The following is a 24,095-nucleotide window of genomic DNA, read 5'->3' as shown; positions in this document are numbered from 1 at the left end:
GATGAAGGGGGGTTCATTATTCTGTGTAAACTGTTCTCCTGAATACTTAGGAAAGAACAAAACTTTTTAGGCTAAGATAAAGGCTCGAGGCTGGGTTGCTGTCTGCGGTGAATGGGGTCTCCCTGGAGCTCAATAAGGTCCCAAAGTTTTACTCTATTATGCTGACAACCTAGAGGCCAGGGGCCACCACCCCCAGTGGTTATTTCTCAAGTATGCATTCATCACCCCACCACCACCACCAGCTCAGCACACACACACACACACACACACACACACACAATGTTTTGGACCTTACTCTATTTAAGCGATGACAGGAGCTGAGATTCCCAGAACGCCTACAGAGAAAAGTGCTCAGGTTTTACAAGAAAAGTCGTTATTTGTGTGCATTGTTTGGCTCACACACTGGACTGCAAAAAGCATCACGGAGCGTTTACGCCTGTGAGAAATCCTTATTTTATCCAAGTAAATGTCACCTTTACACGTCGATGCACGACCAAACATTGAGATCAGAGGCAGCTGAGCTCAGCTAATATACTGGTTTATTCTATTCTATTATTATTGGTCGATTGATGCTTATCGTGTTATTGTTTTTTAATTTAAGTTCTTTGTAAATTGATTCTTGAGGTAAAGGGGCAGATTCTATAAGAATGTTCTCCTTTACACTCCATGTCATTCAGAATTGAGATCGTTTGCATTTATGTTGAATTGTTTTGTTTTAATCAATGGGTGAAATAATAATAAAAAAAAAAAATTGTATTGTATTTATTTTCCTAAATCTCTTGACAGTCATGGTTCTGCGTTGAATATTTCCTGTGACTTTCCTTTGTGGTTCCTGTTTTATTTTGTAATGTTCTTGTCTTGTGTTACTTCCTGTGTTTTTCCCCCTTTGATTGTTGGATTGGTTTCTCCTTGTGTCTTGTGTCTCTGTCTTTCCCTCCGTTATCTGCCGTGTCGTCTGCTCTCTTATCTCTGTTCTCTTCTGCTATCTTGCCCGTTAGTTTCTTGCGTTTCAAAGGTCTCATTTTGGTTCGTGTCCTTATCAGTTTGGGGATTTTCCTGCCTCTTTAGCAAGTTTTCTTTGAATCACCAGAAACTGTGATACATACGTATAATAGTATTTTGTGTATTGGAGCATTGGAGATGTTTTAAGCAGCTCCATTTTTATTTCTTTTACTTGTTATGGTCGGAAAAGCATGTGTTAGTAATAATATCAACAATGACTCTTTTCTGTTCGAGTGTCCCATTACGCCATAACACAGTGAGCCAGCGAGCACCAGCATCCTGAAACCAAAGATGAGCGGAATTCAGCCATCATTTCACGGCGCGTCTTCTTTGGACATGCCTCTTGCTTTCTCTGTGTTAACCCAAAATATATGTTTTTAATTGCACCTTCACACACTGAGAGTATGTTTATTCTCAGTGAAATGACTAATTAAACCTGCAGAATATTATGGAGAATTTATCCAAAAAAAGAAAATAACTGCATATAACTATAAAGAAAACAGGATGCACACATTCAATCTCTCCCTTTATGTTGTGTTTACGTCCGACACCGAAATCTCACATCTCCGTGCGCTGGATGTCGTGCTCAGTGTCAGTTTTCTCTCCATCCGTGCGGTTTCTAACTCATCTGGTTCTCATTTGCGCGGCACAACCAGTTGGAATGTGTCCCTGCTTTTACAGATGAGTTATTAGCCCATTAATACATACTTCAGCCAGCGCTATATAAGGGAACCAACGCTGAGTAAGTGTTGCAGTCACTAGACACAAAGCTTCTTTGGATCTTCACTTTTAAATATGTTTTTTTTTTTTTTTCTCTGTGAATGGAATTGTTTTGAAATTTTTGAATAATTATACTATAATGAATCGATAACTTGCTACAAAGATGGAAAGAACTTGCAAATGCACAAATGGGGGGAAAAAAGTGCACGTTATATAATGACATTCTGTAGAACCTGTTTATTTCATTTGACTTTCTAGTAAAAAATTATGAAATATTCTCCACCTCCTGAGACCCTGCGTCCTCATATGGGGACGCTCTTGTCTGCCATGTGCTGGTAGCGAGGGGTCAGTACGCTTGTTGCAAAATTGGTTGATTAGACATTTTTCATACACTTTTTAAAAATTTTCTCCCACACATTTAAGTCCCGCCCCTATCGCTGCTGAGCCAATCACAAGGTTGCATATCACACGCTGACTCTGTCTGGTTCCCTGCAACTGGCCACCCTGCTGTTGCACATGTTTGAAATTAAAAAACGAAATATTTGAGCCTGCGTTTACTTTGAATAGCTTAATATTGAATGCAAAGCCGTAATTATATTTATGAATAGCACTAGGCCGAGTTTAATATAGAACACATATATTAGGTAGGGGGTCCCTACTTAATCTCTCAATCAGTTTGGGGGTCATTGGCCCCTGATTTATGCTTTTCTAGTTTTAATATGACATGCAAATTTAAGAAATTCACAAGTGCACGTTTGAGGACGTTGGGATTTCGTTGTTTCCAATTCAGTTTTATATTTTGGTAAACATTGGGGACTTGTAATATACAGTGAAATAATCCCTATGTTCACATTTTTTTTTTTTAAACCGCCAGTTTAAAGTTGATGCTTTTTTTTTTTTTTATACCTACTAATCCCTACAAATCTTAAAGAAATTCCAAATAAATTCTTGGGTCTCAGGAGGTTAAATCACAAAATCAGTTGTTACGTCAGCAGTTACGTTTGTTAAATTGTCGTCGTCGGTTTAACAGTAGTCTTGACTGCTATCGTCTCCTCTGCATGTAGCTCCTTCCACCCCATCTTTTTTGCAGTAACGCGTCCTGCTGCGCGTCCCTGAGGTACAGCCGGTCCAGGAGGACCAGCATGACCAGTTGCCCTCATGCACAACAGGTGGCCTCTGACCTGCTAAGATCACAATACAGGGTGGGGAAAAAAATGACCTTAAAGTGATTTGCCCAGTGGGTAAAGTCGGGAAACTGTACGTTCACGCTCTTACTTTGGTGTCCAGCTTTATCGCTCTTGAAATTCTGGCAGGCCTTGCCCTCAAACAGGAGGGGACACAGACACACACAGCGTCCATCGAGCAGAGTGAGGGTGCCTCCGTTCTGACAAGGCTTACACTTGCAGATGTTGTATTCTGCGACGTACTCCGTTGTGGCCTGCTTCAGGTTCGATATCCTGGTGTTGGCGTCCGGCATGGTCAGCGGGACCAACATGTGGATCGGCTCTGGCTGTTTGAGACCAAGATAATGTGTAGATTACAGGAAAAACACAACTTTAGTTCTTTAATAACCAAAGTCGCTTAATGTGATTTTAATTGTAGTTTTACAATACTTTTTACTTTTACTTTACTAATTGTGTAAATGAAGAAGAAGTGTTACTCTTACTCGCAGACTGTATATAACAAAATAGACTTTACTTAGGATTTACGAAATTACTTTGTCACCGGAGCTTCGTTGCAAATAAAAAAATAAAGAAATTTGTGCCTTTATTTGTTATTTTGTAAAGATTCTGTTTTATTCCATTATTTAAAAATACTATGATTTGCACATTGTTTTTTTTGGTTATTATTGTCTGTCGGATTACACCAAATACTTTTTTAGTCTTGAGTATTTTCTAAATGACTTCAACTTGAGTAATATTATTTTAAACTGTATATATAATATAATATAATATAATATAATATAATATAATATAATATAATATAATACTCTTGATTATTTTCTGATTAACTTGAGTAGTATTATTTTAAACTGTATATAGAATATAATATAATATGATATAATATAATATCATATAATTTATAAAGATTATTAGATTACTTCTTTTTTTTTTTACTTATTTTATGAATAACTTGCGTAGTATTATTTTGAATTAGTGCTACTCTTATAATTTTAGGCTACTCTACCCAGAAGCTACCATGCTAATGCTACATTGCTGACCCCATTTCCATATTTGTCCTCATTTTGTCTGTTACCATGCCAGTATTTTAGCAAATGACAGCATAGTTAATGGAAATGTGACTGCTGGTATTGGGCCAAATGCTGGACAAATAAATTAAATAAATAAATTAAAAGATCCATTGGTCTGGAATTTCAAATTTCAGCCTGCACTACAGGGAAAGACAAACTTATTAGTGGTAAAAGATGGGAAAGGGTTTACAAAATTTTGTCCAAATTATTCGTATTGATCACGGGATAAGTGAAAATCTTACAGTTCTTGTCATTCCTACCTCACTGGTTAGCAGTGCAGGGACATCTGGGATGCTAGCAGCCCATTGCTGGAAGGTCGCGACATCCATCACCCCTTCCTTATTCAACTTAGCATTCATAGCAGCAGCAGCTTGTATAGTCCCTCCCTTGACTGATGTCATCACCTGGTCCACCACTGCTTTTCCTTCCCTGGAAGCTGTTTGGGCAGCAACAAGGGTTTAATGACATGATTGATCCATTAAGTAAACACAGCATCAGCGTACTTCGTCATCATTAAATCGATTAGGTTAGACGTTGTGCTGAGCAGAGGTTAGGTTGCGGTTGCTTTGCTTGGCGATAACAGGCCCATTCTTACTCTGCGTGATACTCGGTTGGTGCTGTGCAGAATTTTGCAGGTGCACGTACACTAGTTGAAAATGTACGGAAGAGTATTAGGGCCACCCATGAGAAAAAAATGCAAGTAAAAAAAAAAAAAAAAAATTGCCTTAATCCGACTTTAACTGAACAATTTAAGAGCATGTAAACACGTTACTCTGACTAAAATCAGAGTTCTCCTTATCTGATTACGACATCCAGATAATGTGATTGGAAATTGTTTTTTTCCCGGTGTGTATATGCCTTAATCTGACTTTTAATCCTTTAAGGCCTGGACATATGGCTGGAGATACGCTAAACATGTAGTATGTGAATTACGTAACTCACAGTGGTTTGCTCTATTGACAAAATTCAAAGTGTGGCTGAACGCTGGGAAGTTGTGCTTTTGTCTGGAAGACCTTCGTGACATCACAAGGGTATAACTACCTTAGATCTTTTACCAACAAATTCCTCCAAACAACAACTGTCTCTTCCTGGGGCTCCCTGGTCTTATGTCGTTCCCCAACCTGCAGCCGACAGCAGCGGTGCGTCATAATTGCCGTAATGGCAGCTTTTTTCTACAGAAAGTGCAACTTCCCATCTGTGAGTTACGGTAATACAAATACCACAAGCTTTTTTTTTTTTTTTTTTTTATGCGCAGGCAGATGTTTTTTTCCCCGAAATTTTGACTTCCCGATGAAAAACAAACCTACCTCCTCTAATTTTTATTTTTAGTCTAATAGTCTTCCGTACATCGCTGTCAAGTGCTGGTGTTTGTGTGTGTTTGTGTCATTGTTTCTGAATTGCCTACACTTGTGCCCCTGTTGCAAAAAGACTGAACAAAGCGCACTTTTGTACCGGAGTGATTCCTTCTGTGCTTTGTTCAGTCTTTGTGCGCTTTGTTAAGTTCTTGTGGGGAACTTTGCTGTTGTCATTAGCCTATCAACCAGTCACAGTTACACCTCCGCTTTTTGTCAACGTCCATGGACTCCTTAGAGGAGGATAGCAGCTTTTGCTTTGATTGAATTCTCACAATCCTTCACTATCAGTAGACAGAAAGCAAGGCACACAGAGGCTACCCCTTAAATCGGCCCGACCGAAAGGTGTAAAAATTCCCTTTTGCGTGGAACAGTGGTTGTGGATTTTGCCTGTCATTAATGGTTTCACTAATCAATATGGCTGTGATCAGCAGTAACACGGAAAGCAGACCTTCGTCCTTTGTCGTTACAGGTTTACAGTGATCAAGTTTGACGCTTCCTTTTCCTCCAGATCCACTTGGTAAGTCAACACCAGCGTTGATGCCTAATTTGACACAATCTTGAATCGTTCTCTCCGTCAGATCTGCAAGAATCATGAAAGGGAATGACAGGATTAAGAGGATTACTGTTTTTTGTTTGTTGTTGTTGTTGTTTTCCAAGTTACAAATTCACCTCAAACTCAAAACAATTGGTTTGGAGCAGATGCTGGGGTATACATACTTCTTGCCTTGATGGTGTCCTGGTTGAGAATATAAACCAAGTCATATTCGCCGCCAGACTTCCCATTTCTGGTGTAGTGGGTTCCATAGTCCTCCAAGAAGGCAAAATAAATGCCCTTCTCGTACACCAGAGGCAAAGACTGGACATGCACCAGGAATTCATCGGCCACCTTCAGGTCACGGGAGCGCATCCTGTAAGTGCTCAGCTGAACCTTTCCCTTTACTCTCATGAAGCTCTTATTCTGCATGTGCAGGGGAGAAGTGAAGGCATTTTGGATCATCCTTGGTTGCACTTTTGCCATGAACTGGTTTCAAATCATGTTGCAGTGTGGGACGTTTACCTTAATGTTAGAGTACTCTGTGACCTTCTTAATGATTTCTTTCTTTCCATATCCAAAGTCTGCACCCGCATTTATAGTAGCATTGGATAAGGACTTCTCAGTTGGGGTGAATTTGAAAGAAAGTCCCACATCAATATTAAAATTAACCTCGGTCAGCATTTCCCTCAGGAGGGTGTCTTTTTGCTCGTAGATTTCTCTGGAGACAGTTTCCTCCACTAGAGTCTGAGAAAGACAGGAACCCATGTAAGAGGTGAGGTTGAAATTACGCTCATCATCATTATGCAAACAAGAAAAATGTTGTGGCTTTACCTGATAGCTGAGCACGCCGACATTCCAAGGAAGCCTGTCATACCTCCCAGTGGTTGGGTTCCTCACTCGATCGCACCTCCCGTTGAAGTAATCATTGTAGAATGGGTTCATTCGAGGCTCTGCGCCCAAGATGTTGACTCTGCACATGCATGGAGATAGTGGATGTTGTTAGTAGGGGGGGTCTTTGGGTCCTAGGGGTTGAGGAGAGGGGTTAACAGCTTGTGTTGTTCTTGTGTTTTTTGTTTTTTTTTTTGTTTTTGTGACGTTAACTTGTATGTGAAAAAAATTAATTATTGCCGTAATCCGACTTTAACTGGACAACTTAAGCGCATGTAAATACGTTACTCCGACTAAAATCAGAGTTCTCCTTATCCGACTAAGACACCCAGATAATGAGATTGGAAATCTTTTTTCTCCGGCATGCATACGCCTTAACTGGACTTTAACTGGACAACGCATGTGCGCCACAACCGCTGTGGATGCGCGCGACCCCGTAACAAAAACATCCAAGATTAACGCACAAGATTAAAAAGCTGAACTATTATTCATCTGGTTGTTGTTTGAAATGCCGGTCTGACACATGAACGACTCTTGTTTATTATAAGACTGTGCCTGAAATGGTTCAATCACTCCCTAACCCCCACTCACCTGGTTATTCCATTATAATTTACACATTACTAAAACATCACATTCACGAAATAAAAAATTAAATCATGTTTAAAAAATACTTTACTCAAAATGTGTCTCACTAACAGCCATTAACGCCAGCACCGCTAGAGACAGCAATGCATGGCGGGATATTCACCACCCGTTGAGTGACCATTGGATGGTCACTTGCTTTTTGCAATCCCATTTTGCAATGCTTTATGGGAAATTTTGAGTCCCCTATGTAGGGCATAGAATTTGATCACTAAGATTGTGGACACTGCTACAAAATGGCATAACCCCTATATAGGGGTTAGGGGGCGATTTCGGCCACAGCCGTAATAGGTCATCCGGAAAGGGAGACGTAGTAACCTGCTGAGAAGACATATATCGCCACCTAGTGTGAAGGAGGAGGACATGTTCCTGTCAGTTGTACAATTTTCTCCGACAAGGACCACATTCAGAAAGTAAAATTTTGTGCTTGTAAACACACCACTGCTATGAGGAGATTGGGTTAATTTTAGCTTCATACTGTATTCATGTTATTGTCCATTAGGTTCCAACTAAATGAGCTCTTAACTCTTACCCATATCCCGCTGTCCTGCCTTGCTCATTGTTGTCCAGTTGTACCGTTCCACAGGGCCTACGCAGAGGATCACAGTCCTCATCTGCTCCATCTTCACAGTCGTAGTCCCCGTTGCACATTAACCTCTTCTTAACGCAAGTTCCTGCGCAGAGATTCAAATTAAAGGCGTCAGAATAAGGACAAGGGGTAGTGGAAGTGACGGAAAAGAAGCTGAAAAAGCACCTGACTCGCACTGGAACTCGCTGTCTTGGCATTCAGGTGCAGGGGGAACGGGACACTGAGTGTTGGCTACGCAGTACTCCCTCTCCCCTAGTGATCCCTGGCAGGCCTGACCGTCAAACTGGCCAAATACTTCTACACCTCGGGAACGCCTCTGAGGGTCAAAAATCAAAAGATCGCTGAAGCATCTGCCCTGATTTACTTGGGACTGTTGAAGTGTGAACGCCTTTGGTCAGAAGCATGTGAAAACATACTTCTTTCCTTTTTTTTTTTTTTTTAAATAGGCTTGGCCGTTAGACAGTCAGAAATCTGAATGGACTCACCCTAGACTGAGAGCAGGGATCACAAGAGGACCACGGTGACCAGCGGCTCCACACGCAGTCCACAGGCGCTGGATCAGCAATCACCTCTCCCCTGAAACACACACACACACACACACAAACATTATCTCTCTCTGTGCAAACCCCAAAGTAAGAGGCGGAAAATCCACTCACTGTGGCGCGAATGAAAGAGGAAATATACGTACATCCCTTCCCCGAGAAGAGCCAGAGTTAGACACAGGCTACAGAAGCCCAGCTGGAGGGCGATCCCGGTCCTCATGATGCACCTTTAAAAAAAAAAACTGAAATAGTGTTCTGCTTGTGTCTCCTCTTCACTCTTTTAAGCTACGCCTCTGTTAATGATCAGCAGACCGTCACAGTCAATACTTTTCAGATTTCAGGTGTAGCAATATTGATTTAGTTGCCAGAGTTAACAGAGTCAAAACAAAGCAAAATCAAAAAATCATTAAATGCTACTGCATCAGTTGTTTTGATTGATAATTTTCTTGCCTGTTGGCGATACTTCGATTTCTTGAATCTGATTAACAGACACTCAGATAACCAGACATTAATCCAGAGCAAATATGTGTCTGCATATGTGTGTTGAGTTTATTATTATAAGCGAATCAGAAAAAGCGGATTAGAATCAATCTCCTTCCCGAATTACTGATGCATAAAGTGATAGAAAAATTAATTCCTGATTGATAAGCAAAAACACACAGTTGGTGCAAGATTAAATTCAAGCAAGAGGGAATAAGGAGAACTCTATATTTTAATAAAAACAAAACACAGTTTTGCACTCATACTTTGTTTTTTATTTCCTTTTTGTTTTCTGCTTACTGGAAACCACCGCGTTTGTGTTTTCCTATATTAGGTAAGTTCAGGTAGGTCACTGGAGGCGGGCCTGCGGTGAGACAAAGCAAATATTTAAAGAGGTAGTGTTTGGCTCCTGGCATGATACATTCGGGTCACGGCCCCAGTTTTTGGAAACTTAGCGGCAGGACTATTTAAACCATCTACGGACGTGCACCCTGTCAGGATTTAAGCTACTTGAAAAAACAAAAATGCACAAGTTTGTGGAGACTGCGCTGCAGTGCGGCTCTTTATCCACTAGATGGCGACATCGAACAGAAAAACTGCAACATTTCGTAGCGAGCCTGTGTTTCATATATTAGTAGCACACCGATATAGAGTCTATAATAACAACATATGGTTCTTATTCCGGCTTTAACGTCCTTCTCTCGTAAATTCAACTCCGTTATTTTCTTGTGCACATGTTTAAAAGAAAAAGAGCCTTGCACAATTCACAGGAAGTTCTTTTTTGAACTGTTGCACCCAGTGATCTGTCATGTGATCCGCGAGGCTTTTGCTGAGTCTGCAGAACGTTGTTCTTCAAAAGGAGGGAGTGCAGTGTGTAAGAATTTGTTCAAAAAAGAAAAGGAAAAAAAAAAAGAAACAACAGAAAACTGCTCAGTGCTGACAGGTGAATTTATAAGTAGACGGTTGTGTTAAAATTGTCTGAATGATTATTTGTGGACACAGACGTCGGACAAATCTCTACTTTTATCCATCTGAGGGAGTGAAACTGACGTTAAATTTCAGATTATTCAGCATACCGACAACTACTTTTCTGCTGACTTAAATAAACTCAGTAAGACTATTCCCCAGTGCCTCCAAAGTCAACCTAGGGGCTGCCCCCTCTCTGTTACTTTTCCCTGTATCTGCAAGCAGAGCTGGGGTAGTGTTGGGGCTAAGTGGTCACGGCCCGATGGGGAGGCGCAAATATGTGCTGAAGTCACCACTTTTATGAGGTTCGGCAGTTTCCTTCCCGGCTCTCTCAGGAAACCAGAGGGTAGGTAAGGTGCTTGGCCAATACTCCTCCTGACTAGAAAGGCTTCCTGTTTTTTTGCGGGTGGGTGGTGAGTGTTGGAACTGTGTGGAAACACTATGTGGCACAGCACACTGCCCGGTTTTACTGTAATTTACACACTTGATTCTGCATCCCAAAGTCTGACTGAGTTCAATGACGTCGCTTCCTGTGCTGCTGCCACCGCCGCTTGTATTTTTAGAAGTGCTCAAGAGCCGTGAAGGGGTTAAAGAGTCACAGAGCGACACAAAGGATAAAATCTGAGGCTGCCTCAATTATGGACGAGAGATAAGTAGCTATCTTAGGTTCAGGCTGTGGTCGCAGCCGGTTCCAGGATTCACGCCCTGCAACGCTTGATGTTTGGATCGTGGGCCTTCCTGCCATAAAGGGAGGAAAGAATGCTTCCCATTAGACTGTGTCTGTCAGCATTCTGTCATGAAAAATAAATCCTCTAACGTGCCCTCGCAGACTTCACGACACAGGCAGCGCAGACAATCCAGAGCGAACACGTAGCATCCAGCGCGGCCTCCTGCGGCGGGTGGGCCGCGCACACTCATCGCCCGTGAATGAGTAACGTTCACAAGAACAGGGAAGTTTCACCAGACACCGTCAGGCAGTGATGCCGCACCGGAGGGACACGTCACCGTCGAGGTGAACAATCTCCAAATTCTTACTGGAACATATTTTGAACCTCCCTGTTCTGCAGGACCGTTGCACAAGAGTGAAACGGTGCGAACATCCGTGCGTGTTCCTCTTGCACCGATCAGTCTTGTTGTTTTTTGTTTTTGCGAGTACGGCCTGATAACTCTTAAATGTTTGAAAGGAGGTCACGGAAATTTTTTCTATTTTTTTTTCCAGCAAAACTGAGAAAACTGAACTCTCAGCTCGTCAGCGTGTAATCTGGCTCCTGAGCCGCTCGTCTCCTACAAACCAGCCTCTGTCAGCAGAACACAGGATACGAAGCCAGGAAAGACATCCTTCCTCTGCCCCCTCTTCTCTCTCTCCGTCTCTCATTACTCAGCTCTAATCCTACAACCTGGCACATCTTCTCAATATAAGACAGCATTTATATTTGTCTGCTTTCTCATACGTTGTGAGACCAGGTGCAGGTGTGGTTGAACGTGTAGTAGCAGGGGAGGACCGCGAATCACGGACGGATAATCAATATATTATAAAACCTAATCATGGTGAATAGGAAGTTATTTTAAAGCTTAGGAGAAAGTAGGGACCCCCCCACCTACTATATGTGTTCCATATTAAACTCAGCCTAGTGCTGTTTATTAAATACACATTATTATTATCATTTTGCATGACATTTCCATGTTGCCACACAGTTCTGTAGTAATAGTAGTAGATTTTGTAGCCATTTTCTAACCATTGCTGGTCATTCAGTTTGCAGGATGCACAAATCTGCCTATATGGGAACACGTTATATATTCAAGTATCTACTCTTACATCTATTCTCTGTTCTTTTTGAGACATAGCGCCTTCGAACAGATGACCACGGCTCAGAAATATTCAGCTTCGATATTTAAATTGTATGAATCTGTACAGTCATGTGAACATTTTAATAATGATACGTCAAAACAATCAGTTTGCAGTGCGCGCTATTAATGTAGATTAAAAATAAATGATAGTTAATCGCGATTAATCGCACTTCTTAGTGTGGAAGTCAAAGGATTAAATTTGTGGGGGGAAATTAAAATATATATATATATATATAAAATGCCTAATCAACCAAAGATTTTGCGACCCAGTTTTAAAGACCTATGTTTTAGACAATCTCACTCATATGTAGTATGAGTTGTTAGTGTTTGAATATTTATGAAAAACGAGGATATTTAAGCAGAAATTGATTCGAAAATTACTGGAAAAACTACAAAACTAAATAACTACTACATGTTATAGACCAGGTTATCGTTGCAGCTCTGCACCGTGGCACCGTAGATGGGCTGTGAACTTTGATAATGTATGGACATGTTGTTCTGACAGCGCGACACCCTGAAGACGGCTGGAAACTATCTCTGCCGTGTTGAGATACGTGCATGGGAAAGGGGTTATTGTGTCTCGGCGTCCCCGCGATAAGCTCCCCGTTTACGTCAATACATCCAGAGCACTGTAAATATTCCGGGAATGAAACCGTCCATTGCACTAAAGCACCATTCTGACTCTTGACTCACTTCTTGCAAATTTAGAGAAGTGAAACCCTCCACTCCGCATGAAAAATACAACCCTGACATCACCGTTGATGTCACTGTAGTATTTGTATTTAGAGTATATTTGATTTCCCAACGGTTTTGCTTGTGTTCTCCATCTTCACCTGCACTGACGGGGAAGATCTGATTTATTTAATTACCCCAAAACACACATCTATTGACGCTTCTGCAATGAAACAGAAGCGCTTCCTGTGAGACTACCAGGATTTGCTTTTCCTTGCCTGGGAATATCCACAAAGTGCTCCGAAATGTAAACACGAAAACTGTCATTACACGGCCAAATCACTGCACGGCATCAAAAGCAAAATAGACATTTGCACAAAGGAAGTCGACGACCCATTTTTCAGCCGTGAGTTTACGGTAATTGCAGTGAGATTAGTGCGCGGCAGAGGAAATGTCATGCCTACACTTTCAGAAATTGTGCTGCGTTAGCAGCAGTGGAGCTTTGGCCCCGGCTCCGTCCTCGGGCCTTCCTCATTCCTTAAAATAATGCACAGCGTTACATACGTTACAGCCGCCTGGTGCTCGACACGTTTCACATCGGAGGAGAAAGGATGGATAAGTTTGGCCTTCCACGCTCAAAAAGTCTCACCGCAAATGTTGAGCAACAAAGAATTCTTGCTTCATTGCATTTTGCATCGGCCAAACTTCGGCCACTTTTCACCCGACGGAAACAATAGTGAATGTTTTTCAGATCGTATGTTTTACAGGATATACAATGACTGCTTTTATTTTTTCTCCCCTAACAACTTAAATGACAGGTTATTATGCAGAAGGAGTTCTCTGTGAGGACTGAAGAGCTTTGTTTTGGTTCTGTTATTTAGTTAGCGTTGCTCCCCGAAGAAGAAGCAACTTGTCATCCTGTGCATATTTTAATTTTATAGTCAGTGGCAACAAGTTGGAAAACTACACTGATACGCTCCTTTGAGCTGATGTAACTTCCTGTTGAGATTTCTTTCTCTTTATTTTTTTTCCTGGCTCTCTCCATTTTCTTCGTCCGTATCATTAACCACAGCTGAGGTACTTCTACTGGGGTGTTTTATTTTCATGCAACTTTATGCTTTTTAGATTAGAAAATAAAAAATATTTAATAATTAAATCAAATTACATAGGATGGACAAATGGGGTGCAATAATATAGATGCATTTTTATTACTTTTATCACTTTTCATTGGAATTGTTATTGCACCACAAGCTTTAATTAAAAAATTAAGATCCCAGCAGGCAAATTATATACTATTATCTACTTGTTGTACTTGAATACTCAAACATAAAGCATGAAACACACACATCAGTTGGTCATGCCTTACTCAAGTAACATTTTGATGTGAAAAATGACTTGCGCCGCGACACAAATACTTGTAAAACTGTATTTTTTTTTTTTAAAAAAAGTATTCTTTATTTAATTTTCTTTTGCAGTGTTGAACACTCCTCTAACTGTTTGCTCTATGGCAGTGACGCCAGTTAAAGCTTCAAAATCAAAACAATGTGCTGAAGGACAGAAAAACTACAAAATATTTCAAAATAAAAGCTTCTCTTCTTTACGCCCCACCACTTTGTTGAGAACACAGGCCTCAAATATATTAAATATGTCTTTTTTTTGCTGTTGTTGATTATTCAACATGACAAATTAAAATAGTTAAAGTCCGTGTACTTGTTGATAGTTCCTTAATAGAAAAGGTAAGCGAATGTTGCAATGGGATTAAAAAAAAAAAAAAAAAGGAACCAGAATAAGGGACGTCCAACATATTTAGACATAAAAGTTTCTCTTCCAGCAACTTAACCCAATCAATCTCTTTTAAAAATATCTGGATGTCATAAACATTCTTGATGGAAAGTTCCCAAATCCAAAAGGTACGCAAATGTTGCAGTGGGATAAGAATAGAAACCCATGGGACTAAGACAACATTTCAATATAAAAGCTTCTCTTCCAGACACTTCACTCAGAACACAGACCTCAAATCTGATTATACTCGATGACACATTCAGTTCATGCTTGAGGAAAGTTCGCAGCGAGCAAATGTTGAAATGATATGAAAAGAGGGAAGGAGAAGCAATGCATTAACAAAACTTTAATGTATTTTTTTTTTTTTTTTTCATTTCATGACCCACTTTACTACATTGACCGGTAGTGTGATGTTTTCCTCCGTGCGCACACACACACAGAGAGAGAGAGACCGCCCCCCTCCCGTTGAAATCTGCAGCCAGTTAAGGCTGTCAGCCACACGGGGAGGGAAGGGTTAACCCGGGCGCTCGCAGCGGTCTCTCCTTTCTGTCCACACTGCATTTAGCGGAAAACATCTGACTGCTGCTCGTTTTTCCGAAGCCCCGCTTTGATTTTGGACTCGTCCTCGTCGCTGCGGACGGAGGCATCGCGGGAACAAAAGTCACCGTTTTCTCTGCGGCAGGACTCCGCTTTCTGCGCGCTTTCACACAGGTAGGTCATTGTGTTGTTTCCCTTCATTTTCCATCCGTGCATTAATTAAAGATCTGGGGGGGACCGCAGGTAGTGTTTTCAAAGACACATTTAAAGCAACAAATGGTTAAGCTGAAGTACTTTTTCTTTTATTTATTTATTTCAGCGCGTGTGCAAGATAAAACTTTATTCTGCGGCTGATTCTCTTTCTGACTCATTTAAAAGTTGTTGTTTTTCTCTGCCTTTGTTGGGACAACAGACCATTTGTGCCCAATTCCAAGTTTCTGTTTCTCCCCGTCCCCGTGTGCCACGCAAACAAAAGCTTGACAAAAGTTTTTTTTTTTTTTTTTTTTCAAGTCGTGCGTTATTTCATCCACGCACCCAAGTTCTGGAGCTTTGGCACTTTTCATTCCTTTGCATAAAAGCGTCTGCATGCCCTCTGTGTTCACAGTGGGCCTGTGGTATTTCACCATCTCATTCACTTGCAGTCTGAGTCATTCCCTGATTTCCTCCAGATGTGCAGCAGTTTACGTTTCCTGACGGCCCAGGATTGTGACATTTCTGCCCCTCGCGCTGCTCTTATTCTGCTGACAAACTTAATTTTACACTTCTGCGTCTCAGTGTCGTTTGTGTTGTGACAAAAAAGCTACTCTTTGCTTTTTTGTTAAAATGTAATCCTTTAACTCAAATCTGCTCTGAACCGCTGACATTTCAACCTTTTTATTTTTTATCTCCTCTCCTCCAGCTGGTGGGACTCTGACACCGCTCCGGTTACTGGACGAGTCATGTGTCGATCATGAGTCCTGTTCCTGTAAATGAGGGGAGGGGGCTCAGCCAGTGTTGAGATTTGCCCGTGTGCCAGTGGTGCCTCGCGGTGATTTCCATGGCATGAAGGGCCTCGCTTGTGCTTTTCTGCAGAAACCGGCGCTGGCAGATCGGGTTTTTATTGTTTTACGGTAGCTCTCGTGATGCTGCTCGGCTCATCCCTCTAACAGTCCTGTGTCAAACTCTGACGCGGTCCGGATCCGTAGAGGCCCAGGTGTTGGCACGAACCTGGAGCGCACCCCTGAAAGTTCACATCTGTTATCTGTGCATCTTTCATTTCCTTTGTGGATCAAACCTGCCATCCGCTATAAAGATCCAAACCGGATTAGGTTTCCTGGCGTCCCTGTGCATTCATGAAACGTGCAGGTAGATCTGGATTCCTGTGACTCATCTCACCTCGGTCCCCCCGAGTGTATAATTATAGGTTTTATAAACCTAAACCTTTGAGATCAGAACATCGTGGGTAAATTATCGCTCCAGAGGCACCAATTTCCGTTCATAATTGCTTAGCTGGGCATCACGAGGTCTTCTCGCTCTGCTGGCGTAAGATTAACCCCAGGTAATTGCTCAACCTTTGCCCGTTCCCAACCTTTGCTCCGCCTTGAGGAAACTCCCAGGCTCTTTACACAGGTATTCTAGTTGGCGGAGGCTCTGGAGCTGGTCCTAAAGGTACGTAGGTCCCACGCAGGGATGGCCGTTCTGGTGGCGGTTATGGTGGTAGCTGTTGATGGTGGCTTTTAAATAATGTATCCGAGTTGGACCAAACAGGTTCGCTGCATCTATCACAGCTGAGGTGATGTCGGTGATTATTAGCTGCAGTTGCATCCTCTGTAATCCACACTGTGGCTCATGTGACGGTGCCTTTTTTTTTGTGTGTGTTGTTACCATTGATGCGCAGATGCCGTGCGGTGGCATGATGCTTTTTATCTGGAGCTGCAACAGACGGTTCCACTGTGACAGGTTTTCGTGACTTGGTTATGAGAATGATCTACTCCTCTGAACAGCTGACACGGCGCGTTTAAAGTGGGGTTAACTTGTGGTGTTTTATTGGTCATATGTCTGCCTCTGTTTTTGTGATTGTAAATGTTTACTGTGCATCGTTAAGTATCGTAATTGCAGCAGCTACTGGGAAAGCATTGCATCAGCTGTATGTCGCATTTGCAAGTTGAGAAGGAAAGAGTGGGAATGAATCTGTCACCTCCTCCTTGTTCCTCTCCCTCTCTCTCTCTCCACACACACACTCACCGACACGCTTCGCCTTTGTCTCATTTTCTGCTCCAGACAAACCAGAGAAGCATGTGTGGGTGTTGAAAGGAGTCATATGCTCGGTTGACCTCGCTGACCCCCCCCGAACACGGAGCCGTCGTCCGCTTTACCTCTGATCGTCCGCTAGTCCAGAGAGAGGCTCACTCCACGCCATGTCCGCGGAGGTGGAAATCAGCTCTGCCGACCCCAGCGCGGCCTCCCCACCCGCAGCCTCGACCTCCGGCACCCCTCCCAACTCCCCGACCACACCGTCCAAAACCCCTTTCAAGAAGGAGAAGAAGAAAGGTGAGCGATGGTGTGATCAGATGTTCTCAGCCACAACATTAAAACCACTTATAGGAGATGCTTTTACATTTACACCTTCTTGTGACATTTCAGTGTCATTCGTGTGGATGTTGCTTAGATATGCAGCACCCCCCTAGACCAGACCAGGCATCCCCACCCCATAGCAATGACACTCATTGATGGCAGCGGACAAACACTTTAGGAACAACTTAAAAAACATGAAGAACAGCTCTAGGTGTTGTGGCCTCCAAATTCACAAGATCCCAAACTGATAAAGTATCTGTGAGATGATCCACCAACAGAGGCCCCTCCCCTCAACACATAGAACCCAAAGACCCCCCCATTAACTCCACAGGACACCATCAGAAGGTCCATGTCCATTCTTTGATGACTCACATTGAATTTGGAGGCACAAGGGAGACCTACACAATAATAGAAAGGTGGTCGTAATGTTACGCGTGATTCAATGTTTCACAGATTTCTTTACTTATTTTCTTTACAGTAACAGAGAAGACAGATGAATACCTGCTGGGCAGGTTTCAGGGGGACGGCGTAAGGTACAAGGCCAAACTGATTGGCATCGATGATGTCCCCGAGGCCCGAGGAGACAAAATGTGCCAGGACTCCATGATGAAGCTTAAGGTACGACGTAGGACCTGGAAAAGAATACATTAAAAATGTATTGTGTGTAATGTTTTTCAATTTTGCGCTTTCTTAAATTTTTTTTTTAAATATTTATTTGCCTCCAGGGTATGGCGGTAGCTGCTCGGTCCCAAGGGAAGCACAAGCAGAGGATCTGGATCAACATTTCCATGTCGGGCATCAAGATCATCGACGAGAAATCGGGAGTGAGTCGTGCCGCTTACTCCCGCCGCTGACGGCACCGCGAAGGGTTTGTTTCAGCAGCAGCGCTGACGGTTTCTTCTTCGTCCTCAGGTGATCGAGCACGAGCACGCGGTGAACAAGATCTCCTTCATCGCCAGAGACGTGACGGATAACCGGGCGTTTGGGTATGTGTGCGGGGCAGAGGGACAGCATCAGTTTTTCGCCATAAAGACCGCACAACAGGTAACGGACGTGAAGAGAAAAAAAACAAACAAAACAAAACAGAAAGTGCAAAAGAAAAAACCGGAGAGCATTAAATCTGTGCTGTTTTTCTGTCGCCGTGCAGGCAGAGCCGCTGGTCGTTGATCTGAAGGACCTCTTCCAGGTCATCTTCAACATGAGGAAGAAGGAAGCGGAGGCCTCACAGAAGGTAGCTGACTCAGAAACATTTGACTTCACTCTGGAAAAAGTCTTTTTTTCTTGTTTTTTTTTTCTTTCTTTTCTGGAAAAAAAAAGAAGCATTTGGCGTGGTCATCCGGGAGGAGTGACAGGGTTCACACTGCTGAATGTCAACACTGCCTCTCTGTGTTTTGTCAGTGAATCACAACTTTATGGAAAATAGCTATGAATCATTAACAGCCTGCCTCTGTTTACAGGGTGAAAATGGCAGCACGGTAGTTGAGGTAAGCACTTGGCAGCTCTTGTTTTCCTAAAACAGTTTCTCTCTAAAACTTTTTTTTTTTTTTTTGACCGCCTGTTTTTCTTTCCCAAATCTCCAGAATGGAAACGATGCCTCGCTAAGTACGAACAGTGGAGGAAAATCTGCCCAAGTAAGAATTCCTGATTTCCAGTTTAAACAAAGAGTAACATCCCACATATCTTTTTGTTTTTTGTTTTTGCTCAATACAGTACGCTCTGCTTTCTTTTTCACGTCCAGGCTGTGGAGCAGCTTGACCTTTTTGGAGACATGTCGACCCCTCCAGACATCCGGGCTCCGAATGTAAGTGTTTGGTGAATAGGGGTCTCTTTATCCGGGCATCGCGGTGGAATTAGTAGTATTTATGGCAGCTATTACACTATATGTGCTTCCCTTTTTGGAGCAACAGCTGCGCTTTTGTGACAGATTCATTTCTTAAATCTGATTTTGAAGAGAAATCGCTCCACCGTATAAGGTCAGCTTCTATGTGTGCGTTTGTGAAGTGAGCTCGGTTCTGTAAATAAATTGTCTGTTTGTGAATTCATCTTTTCATTTTCCACATTATTAATAATTATATTAATTTATAATCTTCTACAAATTGACTTCACGTTTACCAATCTCATTGTTATTCATCGAAACGTTAAAGCTGCTACAAGTGGATTTTTATTTGACTTGATAATATTTCTAGTGTTCAACTAGAGATTGACCGATATGGATTTTTAAGGGCCGATACCGGCCGATATATCGGTTGATCTCTAGTTAAAACTTAGTAAAAACTTAGAAAAAAAAAGATGAACTCTGGCCTCTGATTCATCACCAAGTTTAATATTAAGAGTGATATTTCTGCAGGTAGCAGCTTTAAACGCTCATGTCTCTTCAACACCACGTGATTCATTGTTCATTTTGTTAACACGTGTTTATCTCCTCCTGCAGAATCAACTCCTAAATCTGTTTTCTCTCTGTTTGTGTCTCACTGTCCCTCCCGTCTTAACCAGGGCTCTAATGATATTCTCTTGCTGGACTTTTCCTCTGAAGTTGACAGCAATCAGAATTGCATAAAGGGAAACTCCTTTGTCGCTTCCTGTGCTGCTGACTATAAGACAGAGAATCCCTTTTCCTCAACTTTTGGCTACTTCCCAGCCCCAGACAGTGACCCTTTCAGAGACGACCCCCTTTCCAAATCGCCCGCTCGGTTGCCCCACGATAATGCGCAGATCCCCCTCGCGTCCGCCGACCACCTAAACAGCACTGCTGGCACCACTAGTAAGACAATTATTAACGGTGGCTTGAACGGAGACTCTGAACATCTCAGTCAGCAGATAAATGGGTTATCCAGTAAGACCATGATCCTCGCGCTCAGTAACGGACAGTGGCCACTAGGGGGCAAAATACCTCAAACCAGCACAATTACTATGATGGACGGGAATGAATCTGGACTAGCGCTCTCGACGAAAAACCCATTTTTTGACTCGACAACTTCCCCCGTCTCTAACGGCGTAACTCATCGCAAGCCGGCGCCGCCAGCGAATCATAGCAAGGACTCGGTTGTCATAAACCCGCCTCCGCAGAGCTCTAAGTCCGGACGAGGCCGAAGGAGCGCAAAGGTGAAATTACACAGATGGACGGACGAATCACAGTGCATGTGTCATGCTGCACATTCGGAGCTAACATCTCTTGTTTCCGACCGTTTTGGGTTGTGCACAGGTGTCTTGGCGGGATGTGCACCGGTGGGCGGGGCAGGAGGGGGGCGGGGTTTAGTTGAGATGCAAAGCCTGTAATTTAGAGCTGAGGTTAAGGACTTGTTTTTGGATTGGTTGTGTCTTTATGCATGCACAGGTGGTCGCACGCTTCCCCCTAACCGGCTTGAAAAATTGATTGTGCTGCTGTCCCTTTGTCCTCTCTGCTCATAATCTGTCTTTCTTAACACTCAATGCTTCAGTGATAAAAGCGCTGGTAAGTGGCAAAGCATGCACACGCACCAATGTTAAATTCTTCTGTTAAAGATTGTTTCTGAAGAGTTTAAATGTCTATATAAGTGATTTAAATGTGGTGCGGCGTTACTTAAATGTTCCTTTTTTTTTATTATTAGTCCACATCCAATGATCTGTTTGGAGCAGAGCTGTTTGCTGCTGTTCCTCAACCTGAGGCATCATCTGCTTCAGATGACTTTTTCAACAGTGCACCTGCAAACCCTGCTGCCTCCTCCATACCTGCTCTGGGTAAGACACAATGTCAGAACGTTGACCCTCGTACAAGTCAGCTTTGCGTTTCATTCCTTGTAAATTATCAATGTTTTCATATTCAGGGAACCTTCAATTAGGTCCACCGGCTGGTGTCCCTGCCGTAAGCATGTGGGCCGCGACCACTGCCGCACCCTCCATGTTCCCCATGCCAGGAGTGCAAGCAGGCCCAGGGATGCCTGGGGTAACGGTTCCAGGCCCTAGACCTGCCTTCCCACAGCCGTCTGCCTTTGGTGGGCTACCCATACCACCCACAGCTTGGGGCCACCAGATGCCACCGCAGTTCAGCGTCCCGCCTCTCTCCCCGCCCCACCTCGCTTGGGGCCAGCAGGCCGCCGGCAACAACCCTTTCCAGCCCGGCGCGTTCCCGGGCATGGGCGACCAGCAAGGCCCGTCGCGCCCTCCGCCGAGGCCGCCCGGTAAGGACGCCCAACCGAGAGTAGAGAACAGTGCCTTCACATCCTTGGACCCCCTCGGAGATAAAGAGAAGAAGACCGGGAAGGACATGTTCAAGGATTTCCAGATCGCCAAACCCCCCGCCATCCCGGCGAGGAAAGGGGAGCTCGCCGCTAGCTCGGCCGCAGCGCCCGGCAGCAAACAGGAGGGGGCGTTCGATCAGTACTTTTCGAGTAAAGTTGGCGTGCCTCAGGATGTTGCCGACCACGACGACTTCGTTATCAGTCAAATCTCACCAGTGGTGAATGGTAAACTACATACCCTACGTCATTTTGCAGGTAACTGTGTTCCCCCCCCAATGAGACTTCTAACCAGTTGTCGTCTTGTGTTTATAATGTGCTACCAAACCAGCTCCTACTCCAGCTGCAGCCCCAGCTCCAAGCTTTAACTCCGGCCTCTTTGACGACGCCTTCTCATCTCCTCCCGTCTCGAACAATTCGGCGGCGTCCCAGGGACAGGACCACAGTCAGGACATGTTTGATCAAGCGTTTGGGGCCCCGGATTCCAGTCCATTTGGCGCGCCACCCGTAGCTATGGTACAGAGATTTATTCATAGGCACATTCTGCTTTTAGATTACCTTTCCGCGATCTAAACTATTCAGTGATTTGCTCTCAAACTTCTGACAGAATGCCTCTGTTGGTCAGAGCTCTGGTTCAACAGCTGCTTTTGATGACCCTTTTGGAAATCCCTTTGCTTGACCACAGCTTTGTCCATAAGTAAGTACATTTATTCACATTTATACATTTTTACTCTCTTCAGATAGCTAAAAATAGACTGTTTTATGTTTTTCTTATACCCTTTGCAGTTGAAATGGAACCACTGGAGCAAAACTGAGATCTTCACATCCAGTAACACCTTTGGAAGAAAAAGCGGCTCTGTGCAAGACAATCCAAAAGATGAACTTTTCTAACTCTTGACCCTCGCCTACCCACTTCTTATATACCTCCATCTACGACGGTGTTTTCTTCTTCTTCTTCTTCTTCTTCTTCTTCTTCCCAATCAGTAGTTCCCTTATTTCTGAAGACCACTGATCCAAGAAGTAAATGTGTATTTGTCGTGATCTGCTGAAGAAAGAAATGCGCTGTGTGTGTGTGAGAGAAGGCATGTCCAAAGAGGTCCACTGCTGATGCTGTCTCTGTCTGTTAAAGAAATAAAAGAAATCAATCATAACGCTGAGTGGTGTTGACGCATCCGTCGCCGTCTTCATGCTGGGTTTGTGAGTCTATTTGAGGTTTGACTGTCACTGTTGCACCGAATGCCAAGGTCAGAGGCTGAATTCCATTTTTACCACAACAGTTGTCTGCTAAATAAATGCCGTTTATTCATTTTCTGTCTGAAGAGAGCCTCCACTGGTTCATCCTGTGTCAACGTAGCAGCTGTTGGTGTCCAGCTGGTGTTAACTTTGCAGCAATAATTGTCAAGTCTTCCAAACCTATAACTCATTTCACAGTGTGCACTTATTTTAGCTCTTGAGTTTTTCCACATTATTGTCTATGATGCTGGTATTGTATAAGCTTTATTTCCTGTTTTTATACGATATGTGAGGGAAAATCTTGCAGCGTAGTTCGGCGTGAAGACTCTGCATTCGCTTACTTGTAAATCCTGTAAATTGTTTGAGACAAGGTGCACAACGCTGACTGTAGCATGGAAACATTATGTAGGATTGAATGACAAAACAGATATTTGCAGGGAATGCTGGATGTTCTGTACACAAACAACAGATAAAGGTCTTGATTACATCGAGGTGGGATGCATAGCATGCAGACTGCAGAGGATTTTCTACTGTGCACTTAGAGGGCATGCTCCAAAAAGTAGCTAAGATGTAAACGTAGATGTCTGGACGATTTTTCACACATAATTGGGGTGTTCTATAGGTTCCATGGTGTAATGGTTAGCACTCTGGACTTTGAATCCAGTGATCCGAGTTCAAATCTCGGTGGAACCTTCTTCTTCTGGCACTTTTGACGAAACTGTGTTGTTTGACTCCTTGACGTCCTAGGAAATTCCGCCTCCTAGTGGCGAAACAGTGCCACAACAACCAATCAAATTCGTCCATACAGAATTTAACATATAGCCATCGCTTGTTTTAATTATGTAGTTGTATAAATGCAAAAAGAAAAGAAAAAACAACAACAACACGATGCATACAATCTTCACATAAGGAGAATTTCATCACGTCGCCGAGTTTTTCTGAAGTCTGTGAACGCGGCACTCCATCGGGGGTTCCATGGTGTAATGGTTAGCACTCTGGACTCTGAATCCAGCGATCCGAGTTCAAATCTCGGTGGGACCTGATTTTGGAAGGTGATCGGATAAACTAAGATTATTCTCATCCAAAAAAAAAAAAAAAACCTACTTACTAAAAATAAATCCCATTTTTTGAGAGATGGAAATCATAATTACATTGCTACTGAAAATTAAAGTAAGCCCCTCATTCAAACTATATCTACAAAATTGATTACAAAATACTTTATACTTCACGTTTTAGTCCAAAAATGTGTCGTAAGGAACTTAACATAAATTAACTCAGAAGAACGT

General features: G+C 42.9%; 2 protein-coding genes and 2 non-coding genes across 7 annotated transcripts; 3 read left to right on the top strand and 1 right to left on the bottom strand.

The window, feature by feature from the left end:
* Positions 1–1,944: 1,944 nt before the first annotated feature.
* Positions 1,945–8,821, bottom strand: c9 (complement component 9). 2 transcript variants are annotated; one of them, XM_047570770.1, is made up of 11 exons: positions 8,671–8,821; positions 8,468–8,558; positions 8,148–8,298; positions 7,926–8,067; positions 6,695–6,833; positions 6,386–6,607; positions 6,046–6,286; positions 5,777–5,908; positions 4,234–4,409; positions 2,998–3,232; positions 1,945–2,903 (listed from the first exon to the last, which is right to left on the bottom strand). In XM_047570770.1, the coding sequence occupies exons 1-11, from the start codon at positions 8,742–8,744 to the stop codon at positions 2,746–2,748; spliced, it is 1,761 nt and encodes a 586-aa protein (XP_047426726.1). In that variant the 5' UTR covers positions 8,745–8,821; the 3' UTR covers positions 1,945–2,745. The 2 variants fall into 2 exon arrangements, with proteins under 2 accessions (XP_047426726.1, XP_047426725.1); XM_047570769.1 differs by having other exon boundaries at positions 1,945–2,906; positions 8,671–8,820.
* Positions 8,822–14,733: 5,912 nt separating this feature from the next.
* Positions 14,734–22,727, top strand: dab2 (DAB adaptor protein 2). Of its 3 annotated transcripts, none has more exons than XM_047570053.1 (15): positions 14,734–14,983; positions 17,069–17,338; positions 17,841–17,980; positions 18,088–18,186; positions 18,275–18,406; positions 18,510–18,593; positions 18,820–18,846; positions 18,943–18,993; positions 19,101–19,163; positions 19,856–20,464; positions 20,950–21,079; positions 21,166–21,804; positions 21,908–22,092; positions 22,184–22,273; positions 22,363–22,727. In XM_047570053.1, exons 2-14 carry the CDS (start codon positions 17,206–17,208, stop codon positions 22,253–22,255), a joined length of 2,364 nt encoding a protein of 787 aa, XP_047426009.1. In that variant the 5' UTR covers positions 14,734–14,983; positions 17,069–17,205; the 3' UTR covers positions 22,256–22,273; positions 22,363–22,727. The 3 variants fall into 3 exon arrangements, with proteins under 3 accessions (XP_047426009.1, XP_047426011.1, XP_047426010.1); XM_047570054.1 differs by lacking the exon at positions 14,734–14,983 and adding an exon at positions 16,332–16,456; XM_047570055.1 differs by lacking the exon at positions 19,856–20,464 and having other exon boundaries at positions 14,755–14,983.
* A 703-nt stretch (positions 22,728–23,430) lies between these two features.
* Positions 23,431–23,502, top strand: trnaq-uug. Its single transcript has one exon. It is a non-coding gene; the product is annotated as a tRNA-Gln (tRNA).
* Positions 23,503–23,778: 276 nt separating this feature from the next.
* On the top strand, positions 23,779–23,850 carry trnaq-cug. The gene has a single exon. It is a non-coding gene; the product is annotated as a tRNA-Gln (tRNA).
* Positions 23,851–24,095: the final 245 nt, after the last annotated feature.

The sequence above is a fragment of the Mugil cephalus genome, chromosome 19 (genome assembly GCF_022458985.1).
Source record: "Mugil cephalus isolate CIBA_MC_2020 chromosome 19, CIBA_Mcephalus_1.1, whole genome shotgun sequence".
Taxonomy (NCBI): domain Eukaryota; kingdom Metazoa; phylum Chordata; class Actinopteri; order Mugiliformes; family Mugilidae; genus Mugil; species Mugil cephalus.
This window is presented reverse-complemented; position numbering and strand designations above follow the sequence as displayed.

Excerpts from the sequence above, each read along its gene's own strand:
- c9 (XM_047570769.1), bottom strand. The coding sequence starts at position 8,744 with ATGAGGACCGGGATCGCCCTCCAGCTGGGCTTCTGTAGCCTGTGTCTA. Across the intron at positions 4,410-5,776 it reads TGTAACGACAAAGGACGAAG|CTTCCAGGGAAGGAAAAGCA; the intron begins GTCTGCTTTCCG and ends CTGCCCAAACAG. Across the intron at positions 2,907-2,997 it reads CGATAAAGCTGGACACCAAA|CAGGTCAGAGGCCACCTGTT; the intron begins GTAAGAGCGTGA and ends TTGTGATCTTAG.
- dab2 (XM_047570053.1), top strand. The coding sequence starts at position 17,206 with ATGTCCGCGGAGGTGGAAATCAGCTCTGCCGACCCCAGCGCGGCCTCC. Across the intron at positions 17,339-17,840 it reads CAAGAAGGAGAAGAAGAAAG|TAACAGAGAAGACAGATGAA; the intron begins GTGAGCGATGGT and ends TTTTCTTTACAG. Across the intron at positions 18,847-18,942 it reads ATGGCAGCACGGTAGTTGAG|AATGGAAACGATGCCTCGCT; the intron begins GTAAGCACTTGG and ends CCAAATCTCCAG.